Source organism: Poecile atricapillus, chromosome Z (genome assembly GCF_030490865.1).
Source record: "Poecile atricapillus isolate bPoeAtr1 chromosome Z, bPoeAtr1.hap1, whole genome shotgun sequence".
Taxonomy (NCBI): Eukaryota; Metazoa; Chordata; class Aves; order Passeriformes; family Paridae; genus Poecile; species Poecile atricapillus.
In genome coordinates, this window is record NC_081289.1 from 25,578,326 (window position 1) to 25,595,031 (window position 16,706).

Consider the following 16,706-nt stretch of genomic DNA (forward strand, 5'->3'; position numbering starts at 1 on the left):
CTCCTCCTTCCTCACCCTGTCTGTGCTTCTAAGTAATTCAGAGTAGGCACCCTGTCCAGCATGAAGTACAAACTTGCCTTGGCTCAGAACCAGGGCTGCTGGATTCTCTCTCTGCCAGTGCAATTGCTGGATATTTGATGGCATATCCTGCATCTGATACGTGGCCAAAGGCACCAGCTGCAGATTCTCTCTGTGCCCCACTTCTGGGGGTGGGATGGGGAAGGCAGGGTTTCAGAATAGCAGCATCGCTCCCCATCCAAATGCCCTGTTTCATCGCACTTCTTTTTCCTACAGTGCTAAAATCAACACTGTCTTGTTTTCAAGCAGTGGCAGAAGGGTCAGGGCCAGAAAATCCTGTTTAATTTGTTCTTAAAGTTCATTATGGATCACATGCAGCTCCCAAAAAAACCAAGAGAGGCTTAACCAAGGCACAGTCAGCTGTAAAATCGGAAGAGGCTCCTTAGCCTTGCAAAATCCTGGAAGGCATTTTAAACACAAGAGATAGGCAAGGAGCCCATTCTTGGGGTCTGTAATTAATCACTTACAGTTCAGGCAGGGACAGAGATAAGTTTCCAGCTTGCTTGGAGCCGAAGGAAGGGAAAAAACCTCTCAGGCTGTCAAGGAACAGCCTGAAGAGGCAATGCCATCTGAGCAACAACAGCTCAGCTCTGCACTCCTTTGAGCTCCCAGGTATTTAGGCAGAAAGTCTACAGGAAAAATTCCTGCATCAACTGGTGAGAACAAGCACAGTTACTTGAACACTTATGATGCTGCTTTGTCTTCTGACAAAGTGTTGCTTATGTCTATGGCAACACTTGCATCCTCTTCAGTGCAGCCACATGATGAGCACTATTTGACAGAAGAGAAAGTTCCAGTTAGTCTGAGATTCCATCTCAGGCTCCAACTGCTAGCAGGCTCCTCGAGGGAAAACATGAGGATGGTCCAGGCCTCCCTGTGACCATGCACTTACTGAATGCAGTAGTCACCCACCCTCCTCCAGCTTTGCATCCATCCCAGAAGTGTGTAGAGCCAGATGTCAAGTCGGGTTTTTCAGAGATTGATAACAAAAAAAATTTAACAAATTAATTAAAAGAGCTGCTGCTCCCACTCTGGACTGTCTGAAAAGCCTGCATTGTAAGCAAGGGCAGAAGAAGTAAATTAAGAAGCTAAATCTGTTGTAAGCAAGTGACTGTAACACTGATGAAAAGCCACTGACTTATCTGCAGTGTTATTAAAAAGAGGAGAGGTTCAGGGCCAACCAAATGGATCTCACCTGAACTCTGTCTCACAGGCTGGCATTCTCAGTGGCATTGCTGTGCTGCAGTTGCCCTGATCACAATAAAAAATCCAGAGCTGGGGGACCAGGCAGCTCCCAAACAGTACTTTCAGTGCACTGCTAAAATTCCCATGCTCCTCCAAGGCCTCGCTCAGTGGTTTCTTTCCTTCTAATCTCCTTTCTTCCTGTTCCTATTCCTCATCCTTTGGCTTCTGTCTGATAAACTGCTCGCCTTTTGAAGGCTGCTTCCTTAGCAAGAAGCCTGGGGAGAGAGCTGAAGGCTGCAGTGTGGGTACAAGTTGGGCAAATCCCACAGAGGCTCAGGAACCTGTTTTTCTTTGGCAGCAGAGCTGTTAAGAGGAGTTGGCACCAGAGACAGAACCATTGTCTAGTGTTGCTATTCTTCTCTCTCTCCCCTTCAAGTCTTTAGCAACAACTGCAGTTTCCCACCTATTTCAACTAACTTCTCTTTCCCCCTAAAGAAAGGATAGTCATTAGCATTTTTTTTGCACTGTCAAATAGGGCTCTTCTTACAAAAAATCTTCACGCTAAGGGGAAAGTGAAGAAAAGATATTGTTAACATGAAAGCCTTACTTAATATTTTACATTTCAAATACTGTAACTGCTTTTTTTTTTTTTCCCCTCCTTCTCCTTTTTCTGAATTTTCAGTACACAGCTTAAACATCATTAATAGTGTTGGTTGCTATGGCGTTGGGCAGGCAGAGGTGTCTGTACTTGAAACCTTGAACTACACTTAATGTTGTACAACAGCAGGGTCATGCCAACACCCTTGACTTTGACCCCATTTTTCCCAGTAAAATATAAAGACCATGTCTCCATTCCTTTTTATTCTTGGGAGAGGGCTTTTTTTTTATTCCCCCTGCAATGAGAAAAGGAAGTGTGAGCTAGAGAAAGGTAAAAAAAAAAAAAAAAAAAAAAAAAAAGAGAAAATACAAATTTAATAGACCCAGCGGAACCTTTCCAAAATCTTTGTTATATCAAGAGAAAGAGAATAAAAAAAGACAGCCCCCTGAAAAGTTTCACATGAGATTGTTTCTCATTTTCCCAAGCAGCTAAACATTTTAATAAACTAGGAAAATGAGATTGTAAAACCACAACATCTGACAGCAAGCCCCAGGGGCAGGAACCATTCCTGAAACTAATTTTAACTCATGTTTTAGCGTTGATCAGATTTCATGTGGTGAACGTCCCATTAAGCTGTCTCTCTGTTCTTAGAGAAAACCTGGTTTCTTTTGTCAACTCAGAAGCTATTTTCTTTCCAGAGTACTGTCGTCACAGGCATAGCAGGACTTTTCTGTCATTCATTTCTCTATGGCCCAAGAGCTGCCCTGCCCCAGACATCTTCTCATCTGTTCTGTTTCCTTATGAGACAAGACATTTTCCACAAAAGTGGCACTTAACTGCTCCAGCAATGAAACCCAGTCTTAAACAGGTCCCCATGCAGCCACTCAAGGATTCAACCCATTAAACATCTGATCTTCAGCCATGCAAAAGGCACCAGGTCAATTCAGACCAACTGAATCCAGGATCCAAAGCAAGCTTTCAGTTTCTCTGCTTTGCTTTTACCCCAGGGAAGTGAAGCTGCTGTACCAGTTTCCTCACATGAATTGCATTTTGCTCTGATTGTCACCAGGACATCTACAGACAGGACCAGCTTTTTAGCTCAAAGTCTCTATTAACATCAGCTGAAAAGATGAATAGGGAAAAATGATATATCCAAGTAGTGTAGGTTTCTCTTGAAAACTCATTCTTTCTCACAAAACTGTATTTCATCTTCTGGCTACGTTCAAGCCCAGCCACTGTGGGGCAGGACTTCTTGGTGCTGCAACTCTTTTCCAACAGCTGTGTCTCTGTTTTGTGCCACGTAGATTCTTGGCTGGCATAGCCACGTGAGCCAAGGGCTTTCCACAACTCGAGGAATGATCACTGGCATCAGCTTGCTCCTGTGCCTGCTCAGGATGAGCTTCTACTTCAAAGGCCTGTTGTGCAACAGAAGAAAGCAAGGATGTGTGCTGCTACACGAGCTGACTAAATGCCAGTAAGAATGGCCAGGTTGAAAAACAGCTCTACAGGCTCCTGCCTTCTGTTTTTTCCAGAAATTAAAGTGCTTGTTCCTTTCTAGATTCCCCCTTTGCAGAGGTGGAAGGTCTTTCTGACGCCTTTCCTTTAAACTTTGTGTGCACTGTGTAGGAGATGCTGGTGCTTGGGGGTGGAAGGAGGTGACAAAGTGGCCAGTTTTCAAAACAGCAAAGCCACAGTGACAGTCCCCTTTGGCTCTTCCAGCCCACCAGCAGCAGGCTTAGTCACATCAGCAGCATCAAAGCTGAACAGCTCTTTAGAGAAAGGGCATTTGTCCTTTCATCTGGAGATTACAGGATCTCTCACAGATCCCAGCAGTCTGTTTTGAAATGCTCTTTCAAGAAAAATACCTGTTTGTGGCACCACCTGCCATTTAAAACAGCCTCTTTTGCCTTCCAGCTTTTCCTGAAAAACCCTCCCCCAGCCACTTAACTGTGGGTACAAGGACAAAATGATGCCAAAGTTCATTCCCCAGCAAGGACCATTGCCCAGCTTTCACACTGGGCACTGTATTGCGAAAAGAACCCTTCACAGACATGCCAGAAACCTTGTAACCTGTTTGGGTCCACTCCTTCCCCCTGTTGCGCTCAGCAGGGAGAGCAGGAAGGCAGAAAGCCGCTATTAGCATCTGGAGGAAAGACCCACAGAGATAAAAAGCTCTTTGCCTTGCTGTTTCCATTCCTTCATGACTCAATTTTTGTGGTTGGGGACAGAAAAGATTATAAAGCTGTAACCTCTAATCCGCTCCTAAGCGCTCCTTCTCCATCTCTTCCTTTCTCCTCTCTTCCAGGCAGTTCTAATCCTTTATGTCTCTTCTCACAGATAGGAGCTGGAGTCTAATCTCAGACGACAGGTTGGTAATTAGAGCAAGAGATTATCCTGACCCCACATCAAGAAGGTAAAAGGAGAGGAATAATGCAGCACCATACAAGATCGAACCTTCAACATTCAATGCGGGAACCATCCCCAGCTCACTCAGTTTCCTCCTGGCTCCCTTACCCCATGCCCTCCCTTTTGTCCCAGCAGAGTAGGGAATTCCTAATGCTTTGTACTTCCTGCCCATCTCCCCTCTGTTGAGCAAGGACTATGCCCCTCCAGGATTCATTCAGCACAGAAATGGTCACATTTTCCATTTCTATAGACTTTGACTATGCAGAGACTCAGCAGGTCTGTGGCTGCAAGTGTGGGCAGTAGGTAAAGCACGGATATGGAGGAAGAGGCCCTGCTCAGAGAGTCTGGAGCCATGACGTGCTGCCACCCACCAGGAGCTGGTATACACACATATATATATATACCAGGTATAAACACACAGGGCCCTTCCAATCCAGCAAGACTGCCAGCCAGGGCACAGAGCAGCAGCAGCAAGTCCTCATCTCTACCCAGGTGGCCAGCAGTCACTGTCCGATCCTCAATGTGCTCAGCAGGCACACTGCTGCCATCCCTTGCACACAGCCCAGCACGGCTGAGAAGCTCATTCATGTGTCCAGCCCATCTTATCCATCTTTGGATCAGACCTTGTCTCTTGTCCTGTGTCACCGGTATTGAGCGAGGCACAAGAAAGCCACCACAGAGCCCCAAAACCACCACAGTGAAGGTGAAATTGGGAGCACCAAGCTTCTTCAGTCTCCCACTCCCTCCAGGGTGTCACCTGGATCCGCTGTAGCTGGGGCTCAGGCATCACCAGCCAACAGCCTGCAGGCACCAGGAAGTGTCGGGGTAGAGGTGGCAGTGGAGGGATCGAAACCTGCTGGGGAGAAAGCAAAGTAAGGTCAGAGGACAGTTTTTACACCAGCACACAGCTGGAAGATGAAGACCTCTCCCTCATGCCCCCATTCCACATCAGGCGCCCACCCTGCACCACAGAGCTCAGGACTGGCTGTTCACCCTGAAATGTCTTTTCTCAGCAAAGCCTCCCTCTGATACCCAAACCCAGCTCTAGACCATGGAGCCCAAGCCCACAGCTCACCCTAATCAGGGAGATGGGCACTGCACCAGCCCCTGCTACATGGTTCTCTTGATGCTCTTTTCATCACCTAGCTGCATCCCACCCCTGCTATCTCCAGCCAGGATCTTCCTACTCATGCTCTGCAAATAACAACTTTAGGTTTGTTCACTCAAAGAGAAGAAGGTAAATCAAAGAACAGTTTTGTTTGCAGTCAGCCTGAAGTGAACCTTTTTCTTTTTTCCCTTCAGTTTTCTCAGCAAAGCATAAAATGAAAAAACAAGCAGAATTTCCTTTCCTGAGTTTAAAAGACCATTTCTGTTCCTGTCCCTGAGGTAAAAGGTTAGCTTGTTCAGCCTCAAAATGGGAAATAAACAGCAATACTTTTGGCTTAGGCATTGTCCAAATAAAATGTTTTGAATGCTTCATTTCTTCCCACTCACCCAAAAAGGTTTGCAAAGTTTATAAGCGTTCACAAACAGATTAGTGCTGGGGTGCCCCTCACCCAACAAGCCATGGGGCTGTAAGGTTTCTGTCCCTCCCTCCAGCCCTCCTGCACCCTGCTGGGCTGCCTTCCCCTCTCAGCCTGTTGTCTGAGGGCTCACACAGCAGCAACACCCAGAGCAGTCATGCCCCATACCTTGAGGGATCCTCCTGGGGCGAGAAGGGGCCGCTGAGCTCAATGACATTGAGCTTGTTCTCAAACACACCATAGCTGAGGGTGACCTACAAAGTAGTGGTGAGAAAGGAGTAGAGAGAATGAGATGAGTTCAGGAGACAGGAATTTGCTGTGGATGATGAAAACTCCCATTCTAGCTCTTTCTCTGCTGGCTTAGCCTCTATCTTCCACATCTCTCCCATCTTCCTTCTTCCCATGACGGTCCACCCTACTAGTCCTTTGCAAGGCAGACACAGTGCCATGTCAAAGGCCCTTTCCCAATTATCATTTCTGCTTGTCCTTGTACCACATTCTCCCAGGGATGCCCTCAATCCTCCCATCACTCCCCATACAGTGCTCCCCCACTACTGATCCCAGGGCACCGTGACTGCCAGCTGTGCTGCAGGCAACATCTGCTCCTTATTTCAAAGAAGCATTTGTCAGGAAAGCCTGCCCGGAAGAGCGGATGATTGATTCAATGCACATCAGTGCAACAATGTGCCTGTAAGCTCCCCTCCACTTCTCCTTCCTCACACACCTCCCTCTTGCTTCCTCTCCCCTCCTCACCTGCTGCACGAGCTGAGAGGTGGGGATGAGCTGCAGGTTCTCCAGGTGGGAGTGGAAGAGTGTATTGGGAATCAGCTGCCCACCGACTTTGCACTCGATGATGTAACCCACGGTGCAGTCATCCGGCAGGCGGATGAGCTCGGAAGTGCTCAGGAAGTTCCTGCCACTGGAAGAGAGTAGGGCTGCACAGGTTAGGAAAAGGGTAGGAGCAGATGTGGGCATCCATTTGGGCAGGAGATTACTGAAAACCAGGGTAAATCCTGTAACAAGGCATGATATCCCCGAGTTCCACCTGCAAATACTTGGGAATGGGTTTGCTCTTTCAGCATTCCCAGCCATGCTGTCCCTGATACACAATCCAAGTTCTTGGTAAACTGATGCTGACAGACTCAGCTTCACTGAGGCATTTCTCCACGTGTTTGGTGAAGTGCACTGCGCCCCTGGGAGGGGCGGGGGGGGGGGGTCAGTCAGACAAGAGAAACAGTGGGAGCACATGGCCACGTCCAGGGGGAAGAAAAAACAGGACATGCAGCTTGGATAAGCCATCTACTGTAACGTAACACCACATACTGGGCCACTTTTTGATGACAGGCTAAACCAAATTTTAAGGCTTCTGGAATTGGAATTTACACAGTGTGAAGCACTGTCTACTACAACAACCCCCAGCAAACTTAAAAGTGTTTTAAGCATTTTAAAAACAGTAGTGGCAGACTTTATGCCAGGTTAGGCATTGTCTACCTGTGTCACTTTCACTTTACCCCAGATCACAGATCATCCTCTTGAGTGGGTCTACCATAAAACACATTTCATGGTTTTTGGCTAAAGCAGCCAGCTGGTGTGGATCAGATCTGTCCTTCTGGGTATGCTCAGATCTGGTTAAGGCTGGCACAGCCAATGGCTACCAGTGTACCCGCCTGTGGTATAAGCTAGGGCATCATGGAATACATCATCCTGTTCTAGGCTGGGATAAGATGACCTTGGGACCTACCTCTGTTTCCATGCATCAGGCTGAGGAAATGACAGTGGACACCTGAAGCCAAAGAGAGTGTGGGGTGAGGGAACAGAAAATGAGCTCAGGAGGGAGGTACAGAAAGCTGGAAAGAGACTGATGAAGGGGAGATGAGATAGGCAGATGGGAAAAGAGTCATTTGAAGCTGAAAGGGATGGGAAGGAGTGTGGGGAGTAAGCAAGAGCCTTAAGGAGATGGGGAAGAGGCATCATCCTGTGACCATGTTTCCTGATGCGCCTGCTCTTGCCAGTTTTCAATCAGTTGGCAGACCCAGCCACTACATCCTTCCTCCAGTCTCACATCTGGCAGACGTGCAGCACGTGGCACTCTGCACCTCTGCAAACACCACAGGCACAAATCCAGGTCTGACATGGCCAGGAATTAATGTGCAGCCATGTTGCTCACCCCCAAAGGCTCCCACACTCCCCAGCTCACCTGGCCCAGGGCACCATCTTCCTTGCCAGCTCACGGCTGATGCAGAACCCAGCCCCTCCTGTGGCAAACCAGAAGTGCACGGGTTTCTGGAGAGAAACACCAGAGAAAATCAGTGGCAGAGGCTCAGACAGTACCATACTCCCAGAGGTGAGAATGCTGGAAACCCGGCTTTGATGTCAGGACAAACACAGCCCTATTGTCACCCCAGCCCCCTGACTGCTGCCCAGAAGAAGGACTTGCTGGCAGCACAGCATGGATTTTCACTTCCTCATAACTGGAACAGCCAGTTGCTCCTGCTGGCAGCAACAGGTGGGGTGCGAGGGCAGGCTTATGTCCTGTCAGACAAGTACCCAAAGGCAGAGCAGCAATGTGGGACTGCCCCTTGGATGATCAAATTTAGTCAACACCTACAGCCATGTTCAGACAAGATGGCAAGTTTTCAGCTGTTGCCATTGCTCCTGGGACCTGGCTCTCCTTGCAATACTGTGCTGGTTTTGGCCAGGGTGGGTAGAGTTAACTTTCTTCACAGTGGCTGGTGTGGGGCTGTGTTTTGGATTTGTGCTGAACACAGAGCTGACGATACAAAGATGTTTTTGCTATTGCTAAGCAGGGTTTACACAGAGCCTTTTCTGCTTTTCATACTGACCCACTGGTGAGGAAACTGGGGATGCAGGGGAGGCTGGGAGGAAACACTGCTGGGACTGGTGACCCCAACTGACCAAAGGGATTTTCCAGGCCATATGACACCATGTTAGTATATATATAAAGAGTGGGGAGAAGCAGGAAGGGGGGAACATTTGGAGTGATGGTGTTTGTCTTCCCAAGTCACCACGATGTGTGATGGGCCTCTGGAGGTGGCTAAACACCTGCTTGCCAATGGGAAGCAGGGATTCAATTCCTTGTTTTACTTTGCTTGTGTACATGGCTTTTGCTTTCCCTTTCTTTATCTTAACCCAGGTTTTCTACCTTTTGCCCACTCCCTCTTGGTGGGGGAGTGAGTGAGCAGCTGCACAGTGCTTGGCTGCTGGTGGAGTTAAGCCATGACAAATGTGAGCCAGAGCACCAAAACAACCCACTGCCCCCGCACCACCACCACGGGCCGTACTGTCTGGTTGTTTGGCAGCGTTTCAGAGGCCCAGATGGGTCGGTTCAGGCTGGGTTTGCCCAGGTAAACATCCCACGTCTCCGCGTAGGAGGACAAGAGCTTCAGGAGCGCCCGAGGGTTCAGGTAGTTGTCATCATCCAAGTGGCAAAACCAGCTGGGGCAGACAAGAAGACACAAGAAGTTCATGGTGAGGAGGGTGCCTCTTGCTCTCAGGGGTCCCCCCACGGCAGCCCTGCCTCACCTCAGACCGCTGGCCAGGAAGGCGTCGAACTCTGCAGCCATTTTGCAGGACAGCGCCAGGTGGCTGTGCTCAGCAGAGCAGTTGGTGAAGATCACATGGCCACCTGCCAGAGGAGGGAAAACTCAGAGCCAGCCCACTTTGCACGGTCACAGGGAGGACATCTGGGCAGGAGGGAAGGGGTTTGTTCACAGACAGTCTCCTCATGGCCTCCTAAAAGGCATCCATGGCAACATGGGTTCCACTCCTCCCCCTACCAGGGGATGAAACCTGGACAAAGCCAAGCAACTTGGCCAAGACTAGGACACCTGCCATCCACACTTTCACCTTGCCAACCATGTTGCAGAGGTTGAGGGGCTCTGTCATGTGCTGCTTCTGCCCATGGATGCTTTAAAGCAGACAGCACTCTTCATCCAGTCAGCTGCATGCCCTGGGTTAAGCCACTACTCCAAATCACCACCACCACAGGAAACACGGCAAGGGGTGTGTTTTGATGGGCAGTGCTGGGGCAGGACAGCCAGCCCTCACACCAGACCCCTCTCAAGGCCAGGGCAGTTCAGCGGCTGAAGGTGGAGTAGAATGGTGGTATCATAGGACAGGTCATTACCCATTCTGCTTTTCAAGGCACCGTCTTCTTCATCAGTGAAGATGTAGGTCTGGGGAAACAAGGAGAAGAGATTGCTGTCAGGGATGGAGCTGGTGCTGTTCCTGGCTGCCCACTTCTTCCTCCCACAGCTGGACACACTTGACATGGCTACCCCACTCCATCCTCTGCTGCTGTACCCACTCCCAGGCAGCAGACGATCAGAAGGATGGCTGTGCTCCCCCTTCCTGCAGGGCACAACCATCAGCACTTGCGTGGCTTCATTTTCCCCCCCACCCCACTGCCTTGGGAACAGGGGACCCGTGACGCTGAGCAAGGGGGTGAGGAAGCCCTGGAATTGGTGTCAGTGGTAGAAAAATTAAAGCATTGTGGTTAAATGATGCTTGGGTTAAAAGAACATCTGCTTGTGTGTGAAGTGTGCACAGCCCCCTGCCACTTTCTGCCCCCACCTCCTCCTCTTCCTCCACTCTCAGGCTCCTCTAATCCCCCTTGCTGCCATTATGTGGCACATCTCCCCCTTTTCAGAGCCAGGCGAGGATCAGGGCTGGTGGAGAAAAGCTTTCCTCAAGCAGAAAATGAGCTTTCATGAAATGAAAAAGGAGTCGCGAGCCATAAACAGTCTCCCCACCAGCTGCCCACAGGCTGGTTAAACACAGCACCTGCGCAGGCACAAAGGGAACAAGGCAGGCAGACAACAGCTCCAGCAGCCAGCACTGCTCCCCAAAGGCTCTGGCAGGGAGACACGAGTCTACATCTCCCCACAGCCACTCAGCATTTGGGAGATGGATCCCTATCTAGAGGACACAGCAGGAGAAAAGCTGTGTACGTGAAAATAAGGCAATGAAGGACCCTCAGAGATCACCTGGCCCAAGCAGAGACAGCAGGATGGTTTTGTGATCTCAGATGGATGAGCTACAGTGCTTGATGAATTACCCTCCAAGAGCTGAGCTGCAGCAATGGAGCATGCACACATTCCTACCCCGCCCCACCAGTAAAGTCGCTTAGTTAAAACCACTTTCAAGAAGTAATTAACTAAGTCTCAGGTAAAGGAACTGCTCTGGGTCAGGGGACCATATCACAACCTTCAGGCAAGGCAGGGATTGTCAGCAGCATGGGATTTCTCTTGCCAGCACGTCAGAGTTAGAAATTTCCACTCTGGCAAATGCTTTCATCTTAAGAAAAACAAAATCGGAAACCATTGAAACTTTCTGACATTTTCATTAAAAATAAAAAAAACAAAAAACCCAAGAAATATTGTTGCTGGAAATTACTTGCTCACAGATATAAAACCAACTAGATACCACGTGTCTAACAAACATCTAATTTGATTGGCTTAAAATAGCAATCTGCATCTTTTCCAAATTTTCTTGTAAAAATATTCTGAGGTTCCCAGTTTTCTCTTGATGCAAGATGGGAAATGTTTTTGGTTTTTTTTGCAGACATCCAACATGTTTCTGTGGAACCCAAAGATAAAAGTACACCATCACCACAGGCAACACCAGACTGTCCAAAATAACTGGAAAATGGGAAATATGAGTGTGGGGACTAGGCAAGTATGATTTTTCTGGCACTTTCTAACTTTGATCTCCATGGCACACCTGACTGTGCTCGAGAAGTGCAAAAGAAAATCACAATAGCACATGCAGCTGCCTCCATCCTCCTCTCTCCATCCCTCACAACCCTGAGGGTGGGAAACCTGGAACAGCAGTTGCTGCCAGAGATGAAGCACAGAAAGTATACTTCCATTCTGGAGTGGGAAAGATGTCTGTGTAGGAAAGGATGTCTGCTGGACAGCAGTGCCAGCAGTGACATGGAGCCACTGTGTCAAGCAGCTTTTTCTGGCAAATCTTCATGAACCTAAGAGCCCAGGCAATGGATGAACACTACACTTTGAGACCTCCTCAGCCCAAACTGGGGAAATAGCCTAGCAACAAAAAACTAGGAAAAGGGAATAAAGATGTGGAACCTGACAATCCAGGGCCATGTTCATCGCCTAGGTTCCCAGGGTACCCCTTTTCTATGAAGAAACCCTCTCTAAAATGCAAACACATCAGCAGGATTACTGTTGTGTCCTGCACAGAAAACAGATTCAAAATCTGTGGTGCGTCCACATCACTGAAAATCTGAAAACAAGTTCAGGATGGGCCATTCAAAGGTTTTATTTCAATTGGCTGGGTGTGTGGGCTTCCAAAAGGAGGGGAAGTGCTAGAAATAGTTCACGTTACCAAACCACAGAAAGCTGGACTTATCTCTGTCAAAACTACTGGGGCCAGGAGTGTAAGTGACTCCAGGATTCCACCCAGCTAAACAGTCATCAGAACCCGCACTTCTATTTAGATTAAGTTTTTGCTGAAGAAAAGGCCTTTCACTAAAACGACTTTCACATCAATCTCCAGTGGGAAGTTTGTCATGGATCAGTTCTCAAGAGGCAGAGCATGGTCCAGCAGAAAGTGCCCATCTCCCACTTCCCCATCTCTCACCAACTGCATGATTTCAGATTAAACAGAGCATTTGCAGAGACAATCTCTCCCTCTCTTATTTTCTACCCAAACAGAGGATTTTTAATTCAGCTCCCATACAGTCTGTCCTTGCCATCAAAACCACAGCTGTTCCTGCCTCCTGTTACAGTCACCTAAGCCTGACCTGGGAGGTCTGGGTTGCTTCTTCCAGGAGGAAACCATGCAGTTCTCCAGCTCTGAAGCCAGGCTTGGCATCAGCAACACAGCCAGCTGCTAAAATTTCCCTGCTGGCTACTGGTGGAGAAAGACTCACTGAATTGGTCTCCAGCCATGATTAAGGGCAAGTGAGACATAAGTTGCTGGATCAGCCCTAGGAGAAAGCAGCCTCTGCACATCAGGACTTCTGAGACCTGAATTTCTCCAGGACTGGCTCCTAAAGCCTGTGTCTCTCCATAAGGACTCACTAATAGGAGGTCTGGTGCACTATTCCTTTCCCCACAACAATTAAATGTTCTTTGCAAATTGAAAGCTGTCCTTTTTTTGCTAAGCAAAGTTTTCTATATTGTCAAATTTTCTAAAACTAACCTTTTCCTGTAAACTTAAAAAACCCTTAAGCAGGAATATATTAAAAAAAAGGTTTTGATTTTTACATACTTCTCTTTATCTCCCTTTCTGCTCCTACTCCACTTCCCTCAAAGCCATTTCATATAAAAAGCAGAAGAAAAACAACAAAAATTGAGGAGGAAGGAGGAAAATACTGAGCTTGCAACAAAAATTGATAACACTGAAAAAACTCTGTTTAAAAATGAGTGACACTCCCATTCTACCCCTTCCTTCCTACATTCCTGCTCAGTCTGTGTAGTTTTCCAGAGGCTGGCAGCTGCATGGGAAATTCAACACCTCTTCCAAGGTTTGGACATCACTTGCAAGCCAGAGGGGATCAGATGAATCTGGGGAGCTAGTATCTAATTCCTGTCATCAGCAGAATGGCCAGGCACTGATTTATCAAACAAAGGAGGGACAGGCAAATTGCTCCTTCAAAACCCACTGGGAAGGCCCCAGGAGCAATATCCTAATGCCAGTGCGGCCATGCAGTTGGGTTTGGCCTCTCCAAGGAGCTGCGGGGCTGGGGCAGGCCAGAGGGGAGAAGTGCATCTGGAGGAGGAAGAAGGGCATCTGAGATGGTGAGAGGGACACGCAGCCAGGAGAGGAAGCATGCTCAAAATAGGACACGGCTTCCTGTGACGACCGCAGCAGACCAGACAGTTGCAGCACCATGAAATGGAAAACCACCCTTACCCAGAAAACTCTGCATTGCTTCAGGCACTCTCCTACCCAGCACCTTCGCCCCCGTCCCCCTTCCTCGCTGGGGCCTGAATTTGCCTTATAGGCACCCATCACACACAGGCAGAGGCAAAAAAAACCCACCCCTCAGGGCAGCCACAGGATTTCTTCTTTCTTGAGAAGCAGCTCTGCGAGGGAGGGAGGAAAGCACCGGAGCTCTGGGGAGTACTCCTGCCCACCAGTTTGCACAGCACCACTGATGTGGTGCCCCACATCAGTTTCTCTAGCAGGAAGGAAACTCTCCAAACAGTTCTAGCAAAGGATGGAAACATTGGGCCTCAGTTTAAAAAAAAAAAAAGAAAAGAAGAAAAGCACACCCACATCACCTCAAGATCATGCACATGAAAGCATCTGCCTAAGAATGGAAAGTATGGATTGTGCTGATGGTGCTGATGGTTGAGCAGGGCTAACTACAGGAGGTCCTCCAGGAGCCTGCCTGCCTTGTTCTCTTGCCCACTGCACTGCACCTTTCCAGGGCAATGGTGTCCAGGCACAGTGTAGGCATCCTGACAAAGGGCCAGGGGAGCCTGTCAGCTCCAAACCCAACAAACTCATGGCACTAGGAGGTGGAAATGCATTTCGTACAGACACAGGATGGTCTGTGCATTCAGTCTGACACGGCGTCTTCACCAGCCTGTCACATGAAGCAGTTACTGGTGAAACATTTTGCTGGGTAGCATCTCCCTCTCAACATGAAGTGAGAAACAGAGAAAATGGGACAAAGTACTGAGGGGCACTACAGTGCCCAGCCTCCCTCCTCTGGCTTTTATCCCCTTGCCCTGACACCCCATCCTTTCCCCATTACTAACACCTTCTCTCTAGTCAGAACCCACACACTCACCTGTTCGCTGACCTGGGATATCCACGTGTCCAGGAGCAGCTCCATCCTGCTCTGGTGAAACCTCTTGGTTGTCTTCACAGCTATGAAGATGTCCCCAAGCGTCAGGCTGCCCTCAGTCCTGTATACCTCCGGAGGATGGAGTTTGAGGTCCTTCTGCCCCCTGCCACCAGCTCCCTCTGGGCTCCCTTCTCTCTGTTGCTCTGGCTTCTCCAACATCCCCTCCCAGAGCCCTGGGTACCGAGCTGCTTCCCGAGCCCCACGGTGCCACACAGAGAGGAGAGCCACACTGGCAAGGAAGAGTGCGGCTCCAGAGACACCATGGATGAGCCGGCGGCCCATGGCTCCCGAATCGATGCCGCTGCAGCCAGTATCCTACGGAACGAGGACAAACTCTGCCTGTACCTCCGAGTGACGCTGTCTGCTCTTCCCGAAGCCTCCGAAAGGGCAGGGTTAGTCAAGAGCAAGGTCTGGACAGGATGTGGTCAAGGAACAGGGTGGGCAAAGACCAGGAAGCCAAAGAGTCAGCAGAACTGAAGGATCCCGATGAAGCAGGGTGGCTGTGATTTTCACGGACTACGGAGGGCTCAGTGACCCAGCGAGGCAGGGACACACGCCTGGGAAATACTCCGAGGAGACGGCACGTGGCCGGCACAGCCTGCCAGGAGGAAAGCCAGCATCCCTGCTCCCGACGGAGAGGCCGAGTGTCCCGGGCTGGGGGTCGAGGGGGCGGCGGAGGAGATCAGAGCCATGGGTGGGCAGTCTGGACCGCAGGCATCAGCTGCCCAGCGGCTCGGGAGCGGGCGGGCAGACACGGGGCTCAGCCTCGGCACCTGCTCCCCGCCGCTCCCGGCCGGCCCCGGTCCCGCCTCCGGGCACAGGGCGGGGCGCCAGCCCGGGCAGGGAGAACGGGGGAGCCCTGCCTCTGACGGGGCGTTCGTCTCCACAGGGCATCCCCGCTCCGGAACACCGCCAAGGTGACGAGGGGCACATATAGGAGGACAGACCTGTTGCTTGAGTGATTTCCCCGCTTGTCTGTGACAGTTCAGACCGATCCCTGCAGCCCTGCTCGTCCCGGTGCTCTTGAGAGAGGAGGGGACGGTGACACTGATGTGGGTTCTGGTGAAGTTAAGGTGCGGGGTCCTCTGTTGTTCTTGCTGGGAACGATTTTTCCCCAGGAATTCCCTCAGCCCCAAACTTTTCCTATGGACGCAGGTCTGAATTGCTGCCCCTGCCTTTTAGTCCCAGCTTGCTTGCCAAAGCAGGATCGTGTGTTCCCTGCTGTCCCTCCTACCACCACACCCCAGAGTCTCAAGCTGGGGTGTGAACCCCACTTCTGACACCCAGCTCCTAAACCACGACTCTGCTCTGGAAGGTCCCTTTTCCTCGGCCTCCAGCCCTGGAACCGCCGCCCTCTGCCCCATCTCACATCCCCACCAGGATGTCCAAGGACATTCTGCTGCCCAGGTGGCTGCAGAACCGGTGATACCCACAGGAAGAGGTACACCAGCAACCACAAGCATGAGGAAGGGCCTACTGCCTCCCTTTCAGTTGTAGAATCACAGAATGACTTGGGTTGGAAAGAACTTTGAAGATAATCCAGTTCCAAGCCCACTGCCACGGGCAGGGAAACCTTCCACTAGACCAAGCTGCTCAGAACCTCATCAAACCTGGCCTTGAACGTTTCTGGGGGAGCACGGGGGGCTGGGGTGTGCAGTGCCACTGCTGACTTTATATCCCACCCAGGTCCTCGCCTCCTGCAGCAGGGCTGAGCTCAGCAACTTGTCTCTTGTGGCTTTCATGCTGTCCAAGATGTAGCTTTCCCTGGGCAAGGAAAGGGGATGTCCTCTCTCTTTGGAAAACCTCAGAGACCTGCAGGCACAGCAGCAAAGTGGCACCTCCACCTCCTTCCTCACCCCCCACCCTCACCACTGAGCCACCTTCACTTCCAGCCCTCTGGTTGCCAGCAAGGGATAGGGATATCAGACACCCTCAAAAGGTGTGAGAGCCCCTCCCAAGGACAAAGACCACGATGGAAGGGAAATTCTGGGGTCAGCACCACAGATGGCTGCATGCTTTTGCTGGTTAGGTATGGGGCAGGTGACCATGCAGTCCCCTTCACACCACCTGT

At 50.1% G+C, this 16,706-nt stretch overlaps 1 protein-coding gene across 2 annotated transcripts; it reads right to left on the reverse strand.

The window, feature by feature from the left end:
• Positions 1-2,209: 2,209 nt before the first annotated feature.
• On the reverse strand, positions 2,210-15,422 carry LOC131573736 (beta-1,3-N-acetylglucosaminyltransferase manic fringe-like). Of its 2 annotated transcripts, none has more exons than XM_058827960.1 (8): positions 14,579-15,422; positions 9,938-9,986; positions 9,334-9,436; positions 9,093-9,246; positions 7,988-8,073; positions 6,544-6,709; positions 5,959-6,044; positions 2,210-5,120 (listed from the first exon to the last, which is right to left on the reverse strand). In XM_058827960.1, exons 1-8 carry the CDS (start codon positions 14,915-14,917, stop codon positions 5,054-5,056), a joined length of 1,050 nt encoding a protein of 349 aa, XP_058683943.1. In that variant the 5' UTR covers positions 14,918-15,422; the 3' UTR covers positions 2,210-5,053. The 2 variants fall into 2 exon arrangements, with proteins under 2 accessions (XP_058683943.1, XP_058683941.1); XM_058827958.1 differs by having other exon boundaries at positions 2,210-5,123.
• Between the last annotated feature and the right edge of the window lie 1,284 nt (positions 15,423-16,706).